The sequence below is a fragment of the Lissotriton vulgaris genome, chromosome 1_1 (assembly GCF_964263255.1).
Source record: "Lissotriton vulgaris chromosome 1_1, aLisVul1.2, whole genome shotgun sequence".
Classification (NCBI taxonomy): domain Eukaryota; kingdom Metazoa; phylum Chordata; class Amphibia; order Caudata; family Salamandridae; genus Lissotriton; species Lissotriton vulgaris.
This window is the reverse complement of record NC_141685.1, coordinates 2,112,403,566-2,112,426,473: the sequence shown is the minus strand read 5'-3', so window position 1 is coordinate 2,112,426,473 and position 22,908 is coordinate 2,112,403,566. Positions and strand designations below refer to the sequence as shown.

Below are 22,908 nucleotides of genomic sequence, written 5' to 3'. Positions count from 1 at the left end.
CTGGACCCCAATATGGATCCTCCAATTCAATTGAGAGAACAGGTGAATTCTGTAGTTGTTGAAAAGTCTGACAGTAGCTTTGTTGCTGAGCTCAAAATAAATTATCCCAAAGTTTTCAGAAATTAATTGGGTTATCTTAAAGGGTATCAACATAAGAATGTTCTCAAGAAAGACTCTATACCTGTTTGTTGTAAAGTGAGGGGTGTACCTATTACGGTAAGAGATGACATGAGAAAAGAAATAGACAAACTTAAGGATTGGGGCATAATTGAAGACGTTGAGGGGACCGAATGGTTGGCTCCGGTTGTAGCAGCTAGAAAATATAATGGAGATTTGAGATTATGCATCGACTTGAGACAATTAAATAAGTGTGTTGTGGTTGATAAGTATCCTTTACCCAACATAAACGAGTTATTGGGAATGTTAGGTAGTGCCAAAGTCTTTAGCACAATAGACCTCACTTCAGCCTTTCATCAAACAGAACTTGAAGAGACATGTAAGGACTTCACATCTTTCATAACTCCTTTTGGTACTTATAGATTCAAGCGCATGCCCTTAGGTTTGGTGTCAGCCTTTTCTGTTTTTCAGAGAGTTATGGAGAAAATTCTGCATGGCCTTCATGGTATTTATGTATATCAGGATGACATTTTGGTATATGGTGATGATGAGACACAACATGATGGTAGACTTATGGATGCCTTGGGAAGATTCTGTGAGCATAACTTGAGCATTAAAGCTGAAAAGTGCAAATTTAGAACAAATTCAATAAATGACTTGGGTCTGATTTGATTAACACCATTCAAGAGATGAGTTTGCCTTCATGCAAAAGGGAGCTCATGAAATTTTTGGGTGTCGTAGAGTACTAAGCTAAGTTTGTGAGGAATTTTGCTGATTGTGCTGTCAACATGAGACATTTGTTGAAGAAGGGAGTTGACTTTGAATGCTCAAAGGCTTGTGAAGATGAATTTCTGAAAATCAAAGAAAAACTCAAAACTGCCCCTTCTCTCAGTAGTTTTAACCCAGAGTTTAAGCCAGTACTCATCACTGATGCGAGTGAAAAAGGTTTGGGTGCGGTTTTGCAACAAATGGGCCCTAGTGGAATGCAAATCATAATGTTTTTATCTCGTACTCTTAATGACCCAGAGACAAGATATTCCGTGGTGGAGAGAGAATCCTTGGCAGTGTTTTGGGCAATAAAGAAATTAAAAAAGTTTCTTTGGGGTGTTGAGTTTGAGGTATGATCTGATCATAAACCCCGAATTGAAATTTTTAGCAAGAAGGGACTGGACTCAATTTCCAGTAGAATAACCAAATGGGTAATTGGTCTACAGGAATATAATTTTGTGATACGTTATATTACAGGTTTAGAGAACAAGGTTGCTGATGTCTTGTCTCCCTTGACTCCTAAATCAGAAGTAGAGGATGAAGATGTAGAAGATAGTGAAGAGTGGGTTTGTGTAATTGAACATGATGTAATTTCTGAAAAACAGTGGTGTGATGAAATGCATCATGATGAGATTTTGAATGAAGTTATGAAATTGATTAGTAAAGATTGGGTGAGTAGTAAAGAAGGACTAGACGGTTGTAAGAAATTCTGGCCATTGCGAAATGAACTGTCCATTTACAAAAGATCGTTATTTCGTGGTACAAGAAATATTCCTCCCAATTCTCTTAGGAAAGAACTCATTGATATGGTGCATTCTTCTCATGGTGGCTTGTCCAAATATAAAGAGAGACTACGTATGACGTATTGGTGACCAGGGATGGATAGGGAAGTTGAGCGAGTTATACGTGATTGTATTACGTGTTCCTTAAGTGATAAATATAAAAGTCCTCGCATTCAACCCATGGTGTTGAGGAGACGGCCTTCTTGGCCTTGGCAAGATATTGCCTTGGATATTCTAGGTCCCATCATTAGTAATGGTACACACATTTTTATAATAGCTGTCATAGACATGTTTTCACGATGGCCGGAATTTTTCTTCTTATCAACCATTGACTCCAAGCACATAATCTAATGCTTGAAAGACTTGTTCTCGAGAGAAGGGATTCCTGTATCATTATTGACGCACAATGGAGTTCAGCTTGTTTCTGAGGAGATGAAAAATGTTCTTTCCTCTAAAGGGGTTATACATAAAACTTCTTCTCTTTATCACCCCAAGGCCAACGGTATGATAGAGAGGTTTAATCAAGTGATCAAAGACACCATATCTCTTGCAAAGTCTTCTTCTCTTGATTGGAAATCTGAAGTAATGAAGAAGATTGAAGAATATATGTTGTTTCCCCATTCCACAACAGGGAAAACACCTTTCTTATTATTCAGAGGAAGAGTTCCAAATACTAATGTAAAACTAGGATGAATAAACAAGTATGAACTAGGTAGAGGAAAAGAAAGTAAATGTAATGGTGTTGAAATTAAGAGAAAGGATGAAGAGAAAGCTAAGTTGAGGAAAAGTTATTTTGATGCGAAAAAGGGTGTGAAAACTGCCAAGGTAGTGGTTGGAGATCTGGTCATGATAAAACATCCTGGTCTAATGGGAAATGCCAATTCCAAATTCATGAAAGAAATTAAGGTTATAAAGTGTTTAGAAATGCGATAAAAACTCATCGCATTTGGAACTTGAGTAGAGTGGTTGTAGTTAAAGGCAAGTTGGATCACAGCTCAAGTGGAAATGTGGATGCATCTCACCACAACCTGGTATAAAAGATGAAATTCGCAGTTCATCTAGAGTTGGTAAATTACCATTATATCTTTCTGACTATGTATAAATGGTTTTAGTTCATGCATATTTGTTTTTATGTAATTCGTTTAAGCAAAGAGGGGAGGTGTGTGGTAATCTGCCTCTGCCTTCTTCTTCACATGCAATGTCTAATGTAGAATCCTAGTATGCCATGCTAGAATGTATAATGAGTCATGACATTCTGTGATAGCTTTGTAAGTAAACCTGAACAGTTATTCCAGACCTGACCTGCTGGTTGCTGGATAAGATTCGTTATGCCAATACATCTTATGAAGAAACTATCAACCTGCCTTCAGCTCATGATTCAACCTACTTCAAAGACCTGCAGCAGAGGAGTCTTCTTACCCTTTTGCGTCAGGGTCGAAATACCGACATGCCCCCAGTGGGCCTACACCCAACAATCTACTCCCCTCATATCCCGGCCCCAGATGAAGTCGCACTGTGACACGAATTGTAAAATATTTAACAAAATTGAAATTGAGTACAGGGGTAGGCCCAATATTTTAGGGATACCGGCACTTTCAGGAATTCATGCCTGATCCCAGTTGCCATAACATATTTGAATTTTTTTTTTTATATGCCTCTTGATGATCTTCATCTTCATTTTCTATTCTAAACATGAGAACTTACTTTCACACCTTTCTTTCTCCCTTTGAAAATAACTATGTCAATATTACATGCTGCATATTATGCCTCTATATTTGAAGTTCATTCTATGAATAATACTCAATGTGCAAATAAATTGATGTTTGCAATTTAACGAATCTTCGGTGGCCTCCAATCTATGATTTTTGCCTTGTTGAATGTGCCTCTAGACTATATAATTTCGCTTATATGAATTGTTGTCATAGTATACTCTCTTACAGACACAAATTGAGTATAGTTAGGATTGTCTAGGACCAATTGTTTTCTTTATCGATCGATACCCAGGTCCTTTGACACTTGACTGGGTTACCCCATTTATTATAATGGTCCTTATATTTCTAGGCATGGTTATTGATATAACTAGCTAGAATGAACTGCTACAAGAATTACTGAGAAGCACACAGCCATGGTAGCTCTGCTGTGAGGGTGGCTCACAATGGCTTCAGCTTCTACATAAAAAAGTAGGAGTTTAAGCAGCTTACAAGCCAAATGCAGAGATGCCTTAGGAAGTAAAAACTGTAATCGAGGAGCTGTAATTTAGTGTACTACTGCAAATCTGGAATTCTGCAGCAACATCATCAGGACGTGCACTCTATGCATCTCTGTGGATTCTTCGGTAAGGCCATTAGCATGTCACTAGACTTCTGCAGCAAACAGAAAGAGGGATGAAGCTAATATCATAAACCAGATAGAGAAAGTATAAAGACTTACTATCTGCAGCTGGCTCGAGTAGTAATAAAATGTGGTAACGTACTGCTGCAAGAGCAAGACCAGTCCTTTTTGACCGGGTTTAAATATTTGTGAACAAACAGGCAGAAAATCATAGGCTAATTCAAAGAACAAAACAGTCTGCCCGTTCTACTGTATATTAAGTCTCTACTAGAGTCCTACATTAGGATTCGCAGTAGTAAGCTCACTGAAACCAGAAAATAAATCAGAATCAACTCATTATAGAAAAAATTCAACGTTTATTTCTTTTCTTTAGTATAAATATATCTTTTTTACAAAACACCAGGGCAAAGTAGACAAAACATGTCAATGATAATGCATACAAAAATATTTCAAAAACATCCCACACACCCCTACAAACATTCAATCAATCTTCACAGCAGACGCACACATTCTTCAAGCATCCAAAAACTCAATTAGTTCACACAAACTCATCCATTCTTCAATCATCCCACACACATCATGCTTCAGTAGCCAGATGCTATACATATATTGCGTCCTGGTAGTCTCCAGACGTAGAATAGGAGACTAGATGGCAATATAGCAGGACAGACTCAAAAACGCCAACGTGCGTTTCGGTGCTATGCCAGGTCTAAGGCCACACCTTCGTCAGGGCACACAGAAGAGGAGAGGGGGATACAATTAGAGAGAGTGTATTCACTTTCAAGATTTCCCGGCGAGACTCCACTTAAAACGTTCCGCGCACCTCTTGTCCTTAAAATGGTACGGCGGCAACCAGGGAATTAGTAAGGGTTCGAAGCGATCGGGTAAAACGATTCCTAGACGATTTCTAGACGATGAATGCGCACCCACTCCAAGGTGGTGACTGCAACCATCCGTTCGGACTCGACACGGATGCTCGGATCCGATGCTGTGAGATCTGGGAGGATTACGTAAGCATGCACATATTCCAAAATGCCAGACGGGGTCGTTCTTCAATCTTTCAATCAGCTCCTTAAAGCTACTACGATGTTCGAGGAATAGTACAACGTTCCGACATGCGGCGAGACGTACAATCAGCAAACCCGAGGCAGACAATCATAGCTCTATTAAAAATAAAAAAGGCCGATCTTCGCTTCCATTGTTCCAGATTGGATTGGCAGTGGCTTCCGGAGACCCCTCTTAGAGAGACAAAGCAGTTTAAATTCTAGACATACAAGCTGAAATTGCAGAACATGCCTTCTCTCCTAGTGAGGAGTATAGAATTAACTACAGTACATATATGCTGCACACATGTATCTCGGAAGTGGGAAAGAAAGACCTCATTCAACATATAACTCTACTTATGATTATCAGTGTCACTGAAAATAGAGACTATCTACTGATATGCTGCATTATTTCATTGCTTTTTACACTAAAAGCATCATTCATCCTGTAATATCAAACATGATAAATAATCAAGTAAGTCAGTGTAGATACAGTGTACATGAAAGCAGCTACTCTTCATGCATACAACAAGAGTAGACAACATACCTGTAGGCAGGCTACTCCTACACCCACTGCGCCAATAACGAGAAGATGATCTCCCAGGAACTTCTCCAGCTTAGTAATACACCCGCCCTAGAAGGGAAATGATTGGAGGTTACTGAAGTAGCCTGAAGTAGCCTTGGAAAGAAAGATATACTTATGGTCCACTAGCATACTTATATTTTATTTTTTTACAGTTAAATTAACCAAAAAAGTAATATTTGAAGGGCGTGTTATATTTTAATGTGTATGAGTGCCCTAACCAACATGCTACCATACAAACAGGTTGGAAAATATTACATATAAAGGAAAGCGTATGAGGAACACAGTGAAAAATGTTACACTTTAAGGATGCTCCAGGAGGCCAGTTGCCTAAGGTTTCCCGCACTTTATAATCTTTATGTTCGTCCATTGTCAGACATCACCTGCTCCTTGAGTTTTTCAATTGTGTCATACACTGACAACACACAGATTATTGTCTCTCTTACTCCTAATACAGGAATAATGTTGCAAAAATGTAACACCTGCCTAAAGCAAGTTGCAGACTGGATGGCTGCCAGCTGCCTAGAGTTAAATAGCAACAAAACAGAGGTTTTGGTAGTTGGCAACAATCCTTCACTATGGAATGAGCTTAGCTGGCCCGCCTCTCTTGGAGATCGCCCCTCCTCAAAGTCAGAAGGGAAAAATTCTGCGTTACGCCGGATAGCACACTCACCATGGAGGTTACGGCTAGAAAATTATCATCTAGCTGTTTTGGCCTACTAAGAACCCTCAGGAAGTTTTTTGTTTGGCTAACAGTACCTGTATGCAGAGTTGATGTACAAGGCCTGTTATTACCCGGACTCGATTACGGGAATTCCCTTTATCTGGGAAGTCCACAAACAGTCATTACAAATCTCTAGGTGATCTAAAATGCAAGATACTTTTGGCCATCCCTAAATTTACATGCTGCCTCTTCTGCACTAACTACGTTACATTGGCTGCAGATACAAAAGACGAATCAGTTCAAAGCTCTTTGTATGGACCATTGTGTGGTGCTCAAGAAGGGCAGCAAATCCTACATCATCTAATTTGCCTGTACCGCCCCAGGAGAGAACTATGGGCCATATGTAGGTGGCTGAATACAGGTTGGTAACGGTCGAAATTCGGTAAATTAGCCGTTACTGACCGGTATTTAGGCATTTGAGATGTAGGAGTCCAAAAATAAGGATTCAGTAATTATGAATCGGTAAATACCGATTCATCATTACCGAATTCCAAATTACCGAATCAGTATTTACTGAACACTTATTTACCGATTCGGTAAATAAGAAATGGTAAAAAAGAGAAAAGAGATGCAGGTAAAATCGGAAATACCGAATTTCATGAAATTCGGTATTTATGAGTCGGTAATTACCATGGATTAAAAGCAGGTGGTAACCAGGTGCAGGTCATAAAACAGGCAACAAAATGCAACAGTGTGATCAGAGTGGCGGCTTTCTATGTGATAGCAAGGCGGCTACGGCTGCAGGCAGCAGGAGTGGTGATCTGGAGACGGGAGGAGCAAGTCTACAGACAGCGGATCACACTCTTCCAACTTACTGAGGCAGAGATCCATGAAAGGTACAGGCTACACGCCCACACCATCCTGGACTTGATAAGGGACCTGCACCCACTCCTCGAGCACCCAACACCAAGGGCGCACGTCATACCACCACATGTGCAGGTGCTCTGTAGCCTACACCTCCTTGCATCTGGCAGTTACCAGGAAGTGATAGCTGCGGTAGGTAGGGTGTCCCAGAGCTGCCTGTCCCGTTTCTTCAGGAAGTTCCTGGAGGCGATGATGCAGAGAATGCATCATTACATCAGCTTCCCTGACTTACATGTAGAACTGCTGAAGACCAAGACTGACTTTTACCAAATGGCACTGTTTCCACATGTCATCTGCTGTATTGATGGCACACACATCCCAATCTGCCCACCTGCAGCCACCTAGTACATCTACAGGAACAGAAAGTCCACCCACTCCATAAATGTGCAGGTAATCTGTGATGCTGCCAACATAATCACAGACATCGTGGCCAAATTCCCTGGAAGCACCCACGACTCCTACATCTTCCAGAACAGTGGGATCAACACACGCCTGGCAGCGGGGGAATTTGGAAAAGGATACCTGCTAGGTAAAACACTGTGACACGCCCTGAAAAAAACTGCCGATGTAGCTTTTGTTGTGCATGTGATTAATGGCTCTCTCTATTCCACATAGGCGATAGCGCATATGCCGACCGCTCATTCATCCTTACTCCCTACCTGAACCCATCAACCCCGAGTGCGAGACGATACAACGTGGCACACACATCTATACACAATGTTGTGGAGCGCACCTTTGGGCATTTAAAAAGCAGGTTCCGCTGCCTCCACAAAAGGGGAGGGCACGCCAGTACTCACCCCTCATCTGCTGTAAAACCATTACAACTTGCGCAATGCTGCACAACCTTGCCACTAGGAAAGGAACAGACGTAGAATTAACAGATATTGAGGATGATGAATTTGCACACCCTGAGCCCAACACAGCAGGAGTGGCGCCAGCAACAGATGGGAGACAAAGACGGGCAGAGATCACACGCAACTATTTCTAAGTAAGTAAGGAGACACAGCCAGTAGATCTTTGTACACGACGTAGTTTTAATATCTTGGCACTACGCCAGTACACAAAGGTCCAAATGTGCCAGTCCAATTGTTGCCATCCATTAGGGAAGTCCTGGGTTACTTCACCCATTCCAGTTCAGGGAGTGTGGGCAGCATCAGTGTCTGTGGGCATGCCCACCGGTGCTGGATGCCATTGGCTGTGTGTCCTCACTGGCTGTGTGGGCATTGGCAGCCCCATGCCGCCTTGCTGCTCCTCTGGGTGTCAGTAACAGGGGGGTCATGCTGTCCTACTGGTGGTCTCCTCGCTCTCCCCCACATCCAGAGCACCAGTATTTGCCGACTAAGTAGTCAGCAGCACCTCAACTGCACTTGTCACCGTCACAAGGCCCCTGGAGGCTTCAATGCTGCTGTGTGCCAGTCCCTCCTGCATGTTGACGTAGCGCTAGTGGCTAGCCGGTTCACTGCCCTTGTGTGTTGTTCAGACCTCAGCCTCTCCCTGCACCTTGTTGCCCTGTCCTCGTCCAGCTTTCTGCACAGCAGCAACACTGACTGGGACATGTCCTGCATGCCCGCAGACATCTCTCTCATTCCCTCCGTCATTGAGCTAATACCCTTATCAATGTTTTTTAAATTTTCATTTAGGAGCTTCATCTGTCGTTGGACCGACTGGATGGCCTTCCCCTGCATGCGCTGCACCTTTACCATACTAGCCTCCAGGCCGCAGAAGAAACCAGGACCCTCGCCATGTTGGTTTTGACTGCTATCCCTGGCCCTGCGGCGTTTGGCACCTGTGTGGGCCCCCTCGGCGGTGGACTGCTGAGGAGCATTGCTGTCCAAAACTGCCACGGTTGATGTGTCACTCCCCACCGTGTCTTCTGCTGAAGACTCCATTTCCCGGAGTGTGCCCACAACATGCCTCCTGGTTCTTTTCACTGCAGGTGTTGTTGCAGCCTGTGACGCTACCAGTTGAGGTGAGGACAGGAGTAGTGGTGAGGCCAGCTGCTGTGGGGAGGCCAGCAGCTGTGGTGACGCTGGCAGCAGGGACGCAACACAGGCCCCCGCAGCCCACGCAGTGCGGGGGGCCCCACACTCCAGGAGCCCCGTGCGGGGCCCCCCTCACCCAGTCTCACAGTTATCAAAGCCGGCATCAAGCTACTTGCAAGCCTCAAGTCTGTGCGGCCATGCGCACCATTTAAGTCATGATTGAACTTGAAGTTCAACCATGAATTAAATGGTGCGCACGGCGGCAGCCTCCCGCCCTCTATATGAATTAAATTATGCGCCCCGCGCACGTCACAGCCAGCAGCAGCGGCCTCTTCATTATTTAAATGGTGCCGTGGCCTTTAATTGGGTGGTGCGCACACCCCCGTGCGGGGCCAAAAGGGACTTTCACTTCTTTCCACGCGCACTGACGTGAACCAGAAGCCCAAGCACTCGCTCTGCGTGCGGTAAAACAGTGTGGAGATGGACTATCTGGGCAAAGTACTGACCACTTCAGGGATCAAGAAAGTCAGTGAGTGAGGTGCTAGAGCAGCTCCTCCCACCTCGCTGCTCGAACCACAGTACTGTATAGTGCAGGTGATCTGAAGTGCTGGGCGCCGTGTTCAAGAATGAAAAATATGACACAGTTCCCAAAAATGAGAGCACACCAATTGGCAGCACCTGTGAAGGGGCCCCTAAAAAGAGAAACTGTGCCCCCCTCACCCCACCTGGACGTCAGTATTATTGGTTGTTTGCAAACTAAAGCAATTTCCACACAGTAAACTTCAATACCTCCTGGTGCCTGACTGAAGTCACTTCTTCACAACAAAAAGTGAAGGATGGAATTTAATTTTCTAAGCCAAGGCTTTTTACCCACTTGAATGTTTGTGGGAAACATTCCATTGTAGTAAACTCTTCTTTGCTGGCAGTGAAGGGATCAACTATGTAAACATTAATGTGCCCTTCCTAAGGTACAAGTCCTCAGTTCTGATGCACACCTGCACCTCAGGGCTATGGAGGAGAGGAGGTTGTTTGTAGTTTTTCCAGCAGGTTGACGGGGGAAAGTCTCAGAGAGGAGTGTTGAAAACTTTCGCCAGTCTGCCTACTGTGGCACTGGTATATAGAGGGTACATGAAGGGCAAACACCACTGTGCTCCATCAGAGAGTCGTAGGACATTGAGGTCACATCAGTGTAACTGCGCATTCGAGCAGGAGGAACCAAATGTCACCTGACCCCAGCCCACTGCCCTCGGCGCCGCCTCAGCAGATGCTGTGAGGAGGAGTCTGCATGCTGCATTACAAGGGCCTGAGAGAGTTAGCGCAGGTAAAGTGTATTTTGCATTTACCCTAATTAAACTAAGTAAACCTTGTTTGTGCCACATATTATGTTATAATTGCTTACAGGACTAGTAAGGCTGTGCAACATAGTCTTTTATTTGTGTGCCTTTTGGTAAAATAAATCACAGCCTGCTGCCAGGCTGTGACCCCTCGGCTATGAGCGTGCCTCTCCTGCCCTCCATTTCAAGTGCTTTGCAGAAGTTCTAAGATCCTCTTAGTGTTTCTTGTTACTCAATTGGGTGTATTTTCTGATATTTATGTGTTTCCCTGGTCTTCATTGCTTAATTTTCCTTGTGACAAAGTGTCACTCATAGTCGTTGTAATGTCACTCATAATGACACTGAAATTATGAACATGTCACACATAGCGATTTGAAACCTTGGCAGCTATGAGGATATTGAGGCATGTGTACATTAGAAAGAGCCTGCTCTGCCAATAAAACAGTATCTATATCCAACAGTTACTGTCGCATTTTTAACATTTCACACTGCTTGTGGCGCGTAAGCCTTTTTCATCATCATTGCTATGCGTGTGAATTGGGAATGAATGGCTTTAGTGGAATATGCAGTGCGCGCTATTATAAAGCACATTTTCACAAAATAAAAGCAGAGAATAACTCACTCCACTTACTCACTGCTTTAACGACCCGGATTCTACCGCGGGCCGCAGACCGCCGGCCAGGGTCATTCACACAGGGCTGCCCAGCTCTGCACAACATGGAATGTGGTGTGCTGCTGGTGGTGGGCTTTTGAGCCTGGAACCACACCGACCGGCAGCGCCGCAGTCAGTTCTGTCACTCTTAGCTGGCCCCCTCTGGTGTGGGGTGACAGGTTGGTACAGTCGGGGGATGATCAATGTATTTTGAATAATAGCGGCAAGCTGCCTGTGCCGCTATATTGCCAGCAACCAAAATTCTTGAACTGCCGCTAGCTTGGCACGTGACGTGCCGCCTGTGGCAGGACGTCCTCTCGCCTATTGAAAAGACTAGAGTGTGTCTGACAAAACAGACCTGACCACACCCCCTGACTGACTAAGCTTCCTCCTAGCTGTTGGATGCACTGATTCCTGACGTTAGTCGCAGTGCGCCTAGGGAGAATACATCTTGTTACATTGTTACAAGAGCCTGCTAGCAGCCTGAGCCAAGCCCCAAGCCTGCTGGGAGCAGCGCGCCGCACTCTGCCACTCAGATTTCAGTATTTGGTGCATAAGCATTGCTCGCCTTGACAAGTCAGGCTCAGGCAGCGCTATAATGCGTGACTTTGCATTTCAGTGCGGTGATTAGGGACACCACACTGAAATGCATTAGGGTCACACCTGATGCGTGATACTTGGCTGGCCTGTATCCTCTGCTGGCTCTTTCATCTATGTGTGCAGCCCGACTATCTAGAGACTCTCCTGTGGCTTGCCCCAATTCTAGTCAGAGCTACCTGCGGCGGAACTGGAGTCAGTCCCCGAGTCTGCGGACCTCCGACTGTATCATTATTAGGCACCTGAGAAGAGATCTATGTTCAACGGCCTCTTGCATCATGTTTGCTTACATACTCAGCTCAAAGAGATAAACAAACGTACTGGTTTTATAAAATCATAATACTAGCTAGCTTCCTAAATGAATTCTCATCCCTTTCGTCCACTCTTATGTAGTGCAATTCACTTCACATGAATGTAGAGTGGCGTGATGTCCGTTTCCCGCCACATACAACAGTTGGGCTTCGACCTGATTTCTGTACCTGCTGTTTGGCTGATCATGGCACCACAAGTTGCCTGAGCTCTTAGAGAATTTTGGCATCATCCCACAGATCATTGTCCTGACCAAGAGACTTGTGATGCCTTTGTTAGGGAAGACCATTCTATCCACGGTACAAAGTCAAAATATCGAGTTGTAAATATCGACCTACCAAAATATCGTGTTTGAAATTTCGAAGGTGTAGAATATCGATGTCAAGAATATCGTTGGACAGAATATCGACCCTAAGGTAAGTAATATCAAAATTCTTTATATCGATGTAAGTAATATCGAAGTTAGTAATATTGATAGCATATATATCGATGTCACTAATTCCGATGACACTAATATCGATAATTGTATAATTTTTTAGTTTTTTATTATGTATGTGTTATATGTTTTACTTAAGTATTTAAAATATATAATATGATATGTGTATTAATTTAATATATAAAAATATTTATTTATAAGCAAAGTATATGTTTTATTACGGGAGCGGGTTGTGGGTTTATAGGGGAATAGGGTAGGAAGTAATTTAATTATGTTTAATTAATTATTAATTAGTAGGAATTATAAATTAATTTTAATTATTTGCTAATTAATTTTAATCAATTGGAAATTCATTTTAATTAATTGATTAATTGATAAAGATGTTCTGTAGCGGGTTGTGGGTTTATAGGGGAATAGGGTGGGAAGTAATTTAATTATGTAAAATTATTTATTAAATAGTAGTTATTAATAAATAATTTTAAATAATTGGTAAATACATTTAATTAATTGGTAATTTATTTTAATTAATTGATATATATGTTCTGTAGCGGGTTGTGGGTTTATAGGGGAATAGGGTGGGAAGTAATTTAATTATGTTTAATTAATTATTAATTAGTAGGAATTATACATTAATTGTAATTAATTGCTAATTAATTTCAATTAATTAGTAAGTAATTTTAATTAATTGGTAATTCATTTTAAATAGTTGTTAAATATTTTTAATTAATTCATAAATAGATAAATGTGTTCTGTTGCGGGTAGTGGGTTTATAGGGGAATATGGTGTGAAGTAATTTAAATGTAATTAAGTAATAATGTTTTTAAATTAATTGTTTTTTTTAAATATTATAATTGATAATTAATTATTAATTGGTTCGGAAATATTATAAAATTGCATTTTTTAATATTTATTTTTGGTTAAATATATTTTGATAATCTTGTCTTTATTAATTATGTATAGGTATTGTGTATGGTTTATATTTATTTAATAGTTTTTATTTTTATTACAAAAAAAAGCTTTTATTTAGAAGTATATTATTTTAACCCCTACACTATCCAACACTTTCCCTACTGTTGCAGTCTCTAGAGTTCGAATAGTAATTTTTACCCCTACACTATCCAACGCTTTCCCTACTGTTGCACTCTCTGGAGTGGGAATAGTAATTTTTACCCCTACGCTACCCAAAGCTTTCCCTACTGTTGCATTCTCTGGAGTGGGAATAGTAATTTTTACCCCTACGCTATCCAACGCATTCCCTACTGTTGCACTCTCTGGAGTGGGAATAGTAATTTTTACCCCTACGCTATCTAAAGCTTTCCCTACTGTTGCACTCTCTGGAGTGGGAATAGTAATTTTTACCCTTACGCTATCCAACGCTTTCCCTACTGTTGCACTCTGTGGAGTCGGAATAGTAATTTTTACCCCTACGCTATCCAACGCTTTCCCTACTGTTGCACTCTCTGGAGTGGTAATTGTAATTTTTACCCCTACACTATCCAACGCTTTCCCTACTGTTGGACTCTCTGGAGTGGGAATAGCAATTTATACCTCTACGCTATCCAACGCTTTCCCTACTGTTGCACTCTCTGGAGTGGGAATAGTAATTTTTACCCCTACGCTATCCAAAGCTTTCTCGACTGTTGCACTCTCTGGAGTGGGAATAATAATTTTTACTCCTACGCTATCCAACGCTTTCCCTACTGTTTCACTCTCTGGAGTGGGAATACTAATTTTTACCCTTACGCTATCCAACGCTTTCCCTACTGTTGCACTCTATGGAGTCGGAATAGTAATGTTTACCCCTACGCTATCCAACGCTTTCCCTACTGTTGCAGTCTCTGGAGTGGGAATAGTAATTTTTACCCCTACGCTATCCAACACTTTCCCTACTGTTGCACTCTCTGGAGTGGGAATAGTAGTTTTTACTCCTACGCTATCCAACGCTTTCCCGAGTGTTGCACTCTCTGGAGTGGGATTAGTAATTTTTACCCCAACGCTATCCAATGCTTTCCCTACTGTTGCACTCTCTGGAGTGGGAATAGTAATTTATACTCCTACGCTATCCAACGCTTTCCCTACTGTTGCACTCTCTGGAGTGGGAATAGTAATTTTTACCCCTACGCTATCCAACGCTTTCCCTACTGTTGCACTCTCTGGAGTGGGAATAGTAATTTTTACCCCTACGCTATCCAAAGCTTTCCCTACTGTTGCACTCTCTGGAGTGGGAATAGCAATTTTTACCTCTACGCCATCCAACGCTTTCCCTACTGTTGCACTCTCTGGAGTGGGAATAGTAATTTTTACCCCTACGCTATCCAACACTTTCCCTACTGTTGCATTCTCTGGAGTGGGAATAGTAATTTTTACTCCTACGCTATCCAACGCTTTCCCTACTGTTGCACTCTCTGGAGTGGGAATAGTAATTTTTACCCTTACGCTATCCAACGCTTTCCCTACTGTTGCACTCTGTGGAGTCGGAATAGTAATTTTTACCCCTACGCTATCCAACGCTTTCCCTACTGTTGCAGTCTCTGGAGTGGGAATAGTAATTTTTACCCCTACGCTATCCACCGCTTTCCCTACTGTTGCACTCTCTGGAGTGGGAATAGTAATTTTTACTCCTACACTATCCAACGCTTTCCCGAGTGTTGCACTCTCTGGAGTGGGATTAGTAATTTTTACCCCTACGCTATCCAACGCTTTCCCTACTGTTGCACTCTCTGGAGTGGGAATAGTAATTTATACTCCTACGCTATCCAACGCTTTCCCTACTGTTGCACTCTCTGGAGTGGGAATAGTAATTATTACCCTTACGCTATCCAACGTTTTAAATAATTAATGTTAAAAATATTATAAGTATATTTAATTTTTTATATTTTTTACATTTTATGTAATTGTTTTATGCTTGTAAATGTATTAGTAAATTAGAATATATTTTATTAATTTATAAATTAGTAAAATAATTATTACTACTTATTGTTCAGTACATATATATTATATATTTACTGTATATATTTAATTAATGTATTATTATTATATATGTATTATTTATTAATTTTAAACACTATTAGATACTTTTAACTATGTAAATTTTATTTATTAATGTTATTTACTTTATTATTATTATTATTATTATTATTATTATTATTATTATTATTATTATTTATTTTTATAAAGCGCATAGTCACCCGGAAGTATCCCAGCGCTGAGGAACCTAAGAGACATGACTGAGGACTGAGTTAACGGGAGGAGCATAAGGGCTAGGGGAAAAGATGTGTTTTTAATCGTTTCCTGAAACGGAGGTAGTGGGGTTCCAGACGAAGATCTCGTGGGAGGGAGTTCCAAAGACGGGCCGCATGAACCGCGAACCGTCTTCCTCCTGATCGTGCTTTCCTAAACCTTGGGGCATTGATAAGGTTTTCTGCATTAGAGCGAAGGGTTCTTGTGGCTATGTAAGGGGTAATGAAGTTTCGGAGAATTGGAGGGCCTTGGTTATTCAGGGTTTTGTGCACCAAACACAGGGCTTTAAATTTAATTCTCTCCCTTATGGGGAGCCAATGCAGGAGTTTGAGGGCAGGCTTGGCCGAAGATCTGGCCGGGGTGTTGGTAATGATCCGAGCAGCGGTGTTCTGGATCCTCTGCAATTTAGTCAATGTTGCTTCCGGTGCACCCAAATAGATCGCATTACTATAGTCCAGTCTAGATATAATAAGACCCTGGACTAAAAGTTTTTGCGATTTCGGAGGAAGAAGGGGCAGGACTTTCCTCAAGGATTTAAGCAGACCGAAACAGGTCCCTACGACCTTTTTTGCTTGTGGGGCGAAAGAGAGCTCCGAGTCGATCCAGACACCCAAGCTTTTTACCTCTGTCTTTGGGTCTGGGGGGGGACCTAGACATGTTGGCCACATGTCCAACGGAAATGAGGTTCCTTTTGGGCCGAGTACAAGGACCTCGGTTTTTGCCCCGTTTAATTTTAGCGCTGATGTATTCATCCAGTGATGGACCTGCGTGAGGCAGTTAAGGAGATCGGCTTTCTGTTGTTGAGGGTGGGACAACGACACCACTAATTGGGTGTCATCAGCGTAGTTGATGACACTCACTCCGAAAGGGGTAATGACTTCCTCCAATGTGGACATATATATGTTAAATAATGTAGGGCTCAGGGAGGAGCCCTGAGGCACACCACATTGGAGGGGCATTTCGGAGGAGCGGGCGTCTTTCTCCCAGATCTGATAGGATCGTTGTGTCAAGAAGGATGAGAGCCAGGATATGGCTGTGCCTTCTAGACCAACTTTTGCCAGCCTTTCGATGAGGAGCTGGTGGTCCACGGTGTCGAACGCTGCACTAAGGTCGAGGAGGATCACTGCCACTGATCCTCCACCATCTAGCAGCGTTCTGGCTTCCTCTACCGCCGCCAGGAGGGCGATGTCCGTGCCCTGTCCTGGTCGAAAGCCCGTCTGGGAGTTTTTTAGCTTGTTGTTGGCTTCTAAATACTCTGAGAGTTTCTTATTGATGAGTTTTTCCGCAATTTTGCTTACTCCTGGGAGTAAGGAAATGGGCCGATAATTTGCCAGGTTATCAGGGTCCAGAGTGGGTTTCTTTAATAAGGCCTTTACCACTGCCTTCTTCCAACTCTGGGGCACAACTCCCTGTTGAAGTGACGTATTAATCAACTGGGTGAGGGCGGGGATGATGGAAGGGGCTACCTCTTTAAGCATCCGAAGAGGAGCAGGGTCTCTAGGGGAGCCACTTTTCATAGAGTTAAGCGTTGTTTGCACTTCATCTGAGGTGACCTGGCCCCATGTGGATAGGCCGGTGAGAGAAGTCGAATGAGGAGAAACGGTTTCTTCCCTCGGGTGCAAGGGGGGAATTGAATCCAGGATTAATTGTATTTTGTCCTGAAAAAAGTTAGCCAGTTGTTGGCATCTCTCTTGATCGGCTATAGGGTCAGAGGGGGGTCCATGATCTTGTACTGGTGGTTTTGAAAGTTCTTTCAGGATAGCGAATGATTCCTTCCCGGAGCCACCTGCTCTCTCTATTCTCTCCTGGAAGAACACGCTTTTGGTAATCCGGATAGCGGTTTTATAATTGAGAAGAGAAATGGAGTAGATTTTTTTATTCGCTCCTGTTTTCTCACGTCTCCATGAACGTTCGGTCTTTTTACATTCTTGCCGTAAGATTTTAAGTTCCGGAGTGTACCACGGAGCAGGGGATATCTTTTTTGGTTGCTTGAAAGTGGTGATTTTTGGAAGCAGAGTGTCCAGAGACGACGTAATCCAGTCACTGAATTGTTTATCTGCTATAAATTGTTTACATTTATATTTTAAAAGAAAAAAACGATATTTTTAACATCGATATTTTTAACATCTATATTATTTTTTCGATATTTTTGTTCTTACCATGTTGTAGATAGGATGTCGATATTCTTGCCCTCAATATTTTTGACTCGATATTCCTGTAGGTCGATATTTTGTAGGTCGATATTTTGTCAGTAATCCCTATCCACGATAGAGAAGCTGGTCCGGTGGACGAGAAAAATCCCAAATTATACGGATTACACAGAATAGCAAGGGTCTGGTCTTTGCTTTTCATCCCTCAATATCGCTGAGGAGGAGTAGCCTGTGTATTACACTTGGAACACTATTCCCTAGGAACTTTCCCTTCTTACTCTTTTGTCCCGAGTAGGGAACCCCTAGCTAAATTTAACAGCTAGGGTATGTAGCTCTTTAAATTTAGATTGTTGGCCACAAATCTGAACAAGGCTCACAGCTCCAGAAATCTTGATCCCAAATGTCCAGTTCTGAGCTGTCCGCCTGTGTAAAGGTTTTTCCAAAAGATTGGGATACCGGTACCTGGGATAAAAAATAAACCCTGGCACTTAAGTTGTCTGTTTAGAGCAATTGGCTACCCCATTTGCTCATGTAGTCCATACTTGTAAAATCTAAACATAGGGAGCCTATGTTTCAAGTGTACTGGCACTTTAACTGCAAGATACAGTAATCAACCTCCTTTTCAAAAACTCATCGTGTTTTAATTATGTTGAGTGTATGTTGAATTTACCACATCACAACAAAGACTGCAACTTTTTGATACAAAGAATGGTTGTGCTAGAGTTGTCGGGCATCTGTCGTGGGACTCTTTGTATCAGGAAAAAAGAAGAGGTAGGGGGGTCTGTGTGGGTTGGTTTAAGGACCTCAATATCTCAAAACCCAAATTATAACAGGAACAATATACAAGAGATATAAAGTCAAACAGGATGTGTGCTGTACTGGAGTTATGAACTAGAAGGAATCATGAAACACCCAGAAATTACATGTGGCTGAAAAACTCCCATCAGACCACCATTGTGGCGGAATATCGTCACGTGGGATACGGATGGTAAATCCAAGTCTCACCCAACCCATCAAGTGATGGTGCAGAGATGGATTCCAAGGTAGACCTCTAGCCACAATGTATTTCAGTTAGGTGGTGATGGTGTGCAGTGTTATGTGAAAAGTGAGTGAAAAATATAAAAATAACTACTGTAACAGAAAATATGTTTAATAGGCACTGTCACAGTGTTAAGATTAAAATGACGCCACATAGTGTGAGAATATGACTATGTGAAGGCGCAGTGCAGAGTGGTCGACATGTTTCAGCTATATGGATAGGTTTTATCCAGCTTTCTTCAGGACCGTGATCTAATAACAACTGCAATGTCAGTGAAGACAATATTTTTGTGAAAAAGTGAAGCAAGATAATATCAGATCAAAATAATCCTACCAGGAACGTGGGTCCCCAATGTTGACTGGTGGAAAATTGGATAGATTATCCTTCCCCAGCGTTATGTGGGAAGTTACCTCACCTCACCCGGCACCCGCTCGGGAAAAATGAGGCCCCACTCTGTCCTTCGGTACCTCTCGCCTGCTTCCGAGTGGGAGTGGAGGCTCTTTGTATCTGTCCTAAAAGATTGGGTGCTTTGATGCTCTGCATGTAGTAGTAGCGTAACAAAGGCCTCTGCAGGCCCCACAGTGCGTTTAGGCCCCTGAGCTCCAGGGGGCCCTCTCAGCACAGTCCCCTGGCCTGTCCGCTCCTGAGTGGGTCCAGAGGGGGTCCCCTCAATATGCTTTGCAGAGGGGCTCCTCAACTTTCGTTACGCCACTGGCTGGCAGGTGTGGGGTAAGCATGAGCGGATTTTGCGGATTGGCAATCCGCGAATTTTGCGGATTTGCGGATTCGCAATCCGCAAAATCCGCGAATTCCCGCGAATTTGCGGATTTTTTTTTTTTTTGTGTTCGCCCGTGTTTCTGCCAGTTCGCGAGGGTTTTTACAATTTCGCAATTTGCGAACTTACCTGTCGGGTCGCAAGTTTGGCGAACTTGTTGTTTCTACGTGTCCAGCCTGTTTGGGACACTCTTCTTCATCACTGCCACTCTCTGTCACCACTGCCACTCTCTGACTACTCATGCCAACCTCTGGCCCACCCATGCCACCCTCTGTTTCATCACCACACCCTCTGGTTGTCCAGTGTACATTATTTTCGGCAAGGCAAAGCACACCTTCCCTGCCTCAAGTGACCTGAATTAATTTGGGGCTGATTAATGTGTCACAGAATATTTTTTTAGCTGGCACCTGCTTCCTTAGTGCGCCCTGATTAGTGATCTTTTGCACTTGCTAAGTGCTTTCATTGTTGCAAAATTAGTTACAACACCAGCCCTGCCCCAACTGACAATAATGAATTAGGGGCTGATTAATGGATTTTAACTTCCAGCCTGGCTCCTGCTTGTCTCCCTTAGCTGTAATTCAGGACCTTTGTGGCATATGTGTAACTATTCTGAGGTTCAGAGCAGGGTCACATAATAGTTTCAACTGGCAACTGAACTCTGGAGGGGCCCCTCAGGAAGCACTACAGGAAATGGCTACTAATGATGTGCCTGAACTTTTGAACCTGGTAAGTAGTTACTTTCAGTTTTGCTAAAATCGTATTTCTGCAATTTTGCACTTATTCGCGGGGCGCGAACTCACGCGAACAGTGCGAGCAGCGCGAGCAAAATCCGCTGCTCGCGGATTTGCGGATTTTGCGGGAAATTCGCAAATCTCGCGGATTGCGGATTTCCCGAAAATCCGCAAAATCCGCGAGCGTAACGGATTTTCCGCCCATGCTTAGTGTGGGGAGGCCAGCAACTGTGGTGATGCTGGCAGGTGTGGCGAGGCTGGCAGTGTTGGTGATGCCTCTGTTGCTTGTGTGGTGTGCCCTGCACTGGTGAACGCCTCCTGTGTGCCTTCCTGCTGGGGTGCACTACCTTCCTTGTCCTTGGGACGGCTGCGAGATGTCTTGCCTGTGGACAGAAAATCGTACATTAGCCCTGCTTATACAATTAAATTCTCATCTCTGAAACACTGTCGCTAATGCTTCAGCTTGCTCCTCACTGATGTGTGTCGCATACCTTGTTGTTTGGTGTGTTGTCTGACATGGTAGGTGTTTCACTGACTACATCCCCCATAATGCATTGCTGGTGTATACTAAAACCTGTACTGGAGTGGGGTTCACACTACCACATTGGGGAAGGGGAAAGGGAAGGGTAAGGGGTGGGGGGATTGCTGTGCATGCTTCTTACCTTTTTTGGTGGCAGCTTGGGCTGATCTGTCTGCATCCCCAATCCCACAGACGCTGTCTGGCTCTATGGTGGACTCCACCAGCTCCTCAAGCTCAGTCAGGGCAGGTGCCCTGTTCTTCCCTCCTCCTGTGTGCCTCGCTTGTTTCTGAAGCTCAGCCATTTTTCTCTTTGTCACGCTCTGGAGGTCATACCACCTCTTCTTGAGGTCGTCAATATCCCATGGGGTCACTCCAATGGCATTCACCTTTGTTTGTATAGCCAGCCAAATCTTCCTTTTGGCAGATTCTGCAACCTGCAGGGACTGCTTGCCAAACAAGGACATGCAGCTCCATGGTGCTGAATTTCACCTTACTCTTTCTCTCTGTTCCTTGCCTTTCAGTGTCCTTGCTTGACATCGTGCTGTTTTCCTGGAGTAAGTATCCCAGGGTCTCAAGGGCTCTGCTCTGCTCTCCCAGCCTCTCCAGCAGCTTCATATTGAGTGCACCTGATTGGGTGTGGCCACTTCCTGGTTGCAAGGTGGGGTGGTTGCACCAGATTGGCTGATTCCTTAATTGTTTCTTTTTTTTTAATTACCTATTCGGTATTTACCGATTCGGTATTTACCGAATCGGATTTTACAGAATCGGATTTTACCGATTAGGTTTTTACCGATCGGTGTTGGGGATTCGGTATTTCTTTACTGAATTTTACAGATTCTGTAAATATCACCAAATTTTTACCTACATCCCAAGTACCAAATTTTTATTACCGATTCGGTAAAATTCGGTAATGATCGGTATTTAAGATTCGGTATTTGGGATTTACCTACATATGTCCCTAAGATCCAGTAATCTTAGTTTACTCACGATTTCCAGAGTGAAGAAAGTCAGGAGTGGTGAGGTTCCGTGACAATTGTAAGTGGTGTTTTCGACTCGCACGAATATGGTCGAGTCTGGTATCTATGAACCGCAAATGACGAGTTTAGTGGGTGTACGCAGTTTCGCTGAGCTAACCTAAACCGTTCGTCTGTTACGTGGGTTTTTCTATCTGTACCCACGGGTTCCATCTTAGATACAGTATCCATTTTGTCTCTTGCCCTCAAGTAGCCAGCGAACGGACGTTGTCCGCTTCGCGACCCTGGGACTCCCAAGATATCTGTGGAGGACACATGTCCTTTGAAAGTGTCTTTATGACGAGGGGGATGATACTGTAAGGCAGATGGCCCCGCTCGAGGCTCATCTTGCCATGCCGGTTTATTGTCTCAGCCGTGCATCTCATTAGGCACGTCCCTTTGATGCCTGTAGCTCGTGTTTCCCGATACCTCCCCTTTTACACCCTTTCCAATCTCCCCACTGTTTCCATCTTCCTCTGCACCTGTCCTTGTTCCTTCTTCGATTTGTTTTACTGCTGATTGGAATGTGCTAAATGGTGGGAAGATGGGTTTTTACAGTTGGGAACCGCCAAATGTTTCCGCACTTATAATCCGGACCTTGAATGTATTAAAGTGACCAAAGCGACCCCTCTTGGGGATAATTATGGGAACCAAGTCGTAAACCTTTGTGTACCATGTAAACCTATGGGAGAAATATGTATAAAAGGAGCGATCCACAGTAGCAATTCGAAGCAGTCTCCCCAAGTTGCACGTGTTGTACTTGCTGTGACTTCTGTGTTCCCTGCAGTAATAAAACTCGAATCTTTGACGCCGAAGGAAGTGTCCCGTGTCTCTGTCATTCGTACGCCGGAGCAGGTTACCCACGAAGGTTTCAGGTGTTGTCCCCTGGCACCGCTGGGTCTTAAATAACCCAGTCCT

At 43.3% G+C, this 22,908-nt stretch overlaps 1 protein-coding gene across 1 annotated transcript in view; it reads right to left on the bottom strand.

Moving 5' to 3' along the window:
* Positions 1-22,908, bottom strand: part of LOC147751672 (tetraspanin-11-like) — a 1,044,069-nt gene that overhangs the window by 227,269 nt on the left and 793,892 nt on the right. Inside the window, exon 7 of the mRNA XM_086939141.1 lies at positions 5,589-5,675. Within this exon, the coding sequence (XP_086795267.1) occupies positions 5,589-5,675 (87 nt within the window). The remainder of the gene's footprint in view (positions 1-5,588; positions 5,676-22,908) is intronic.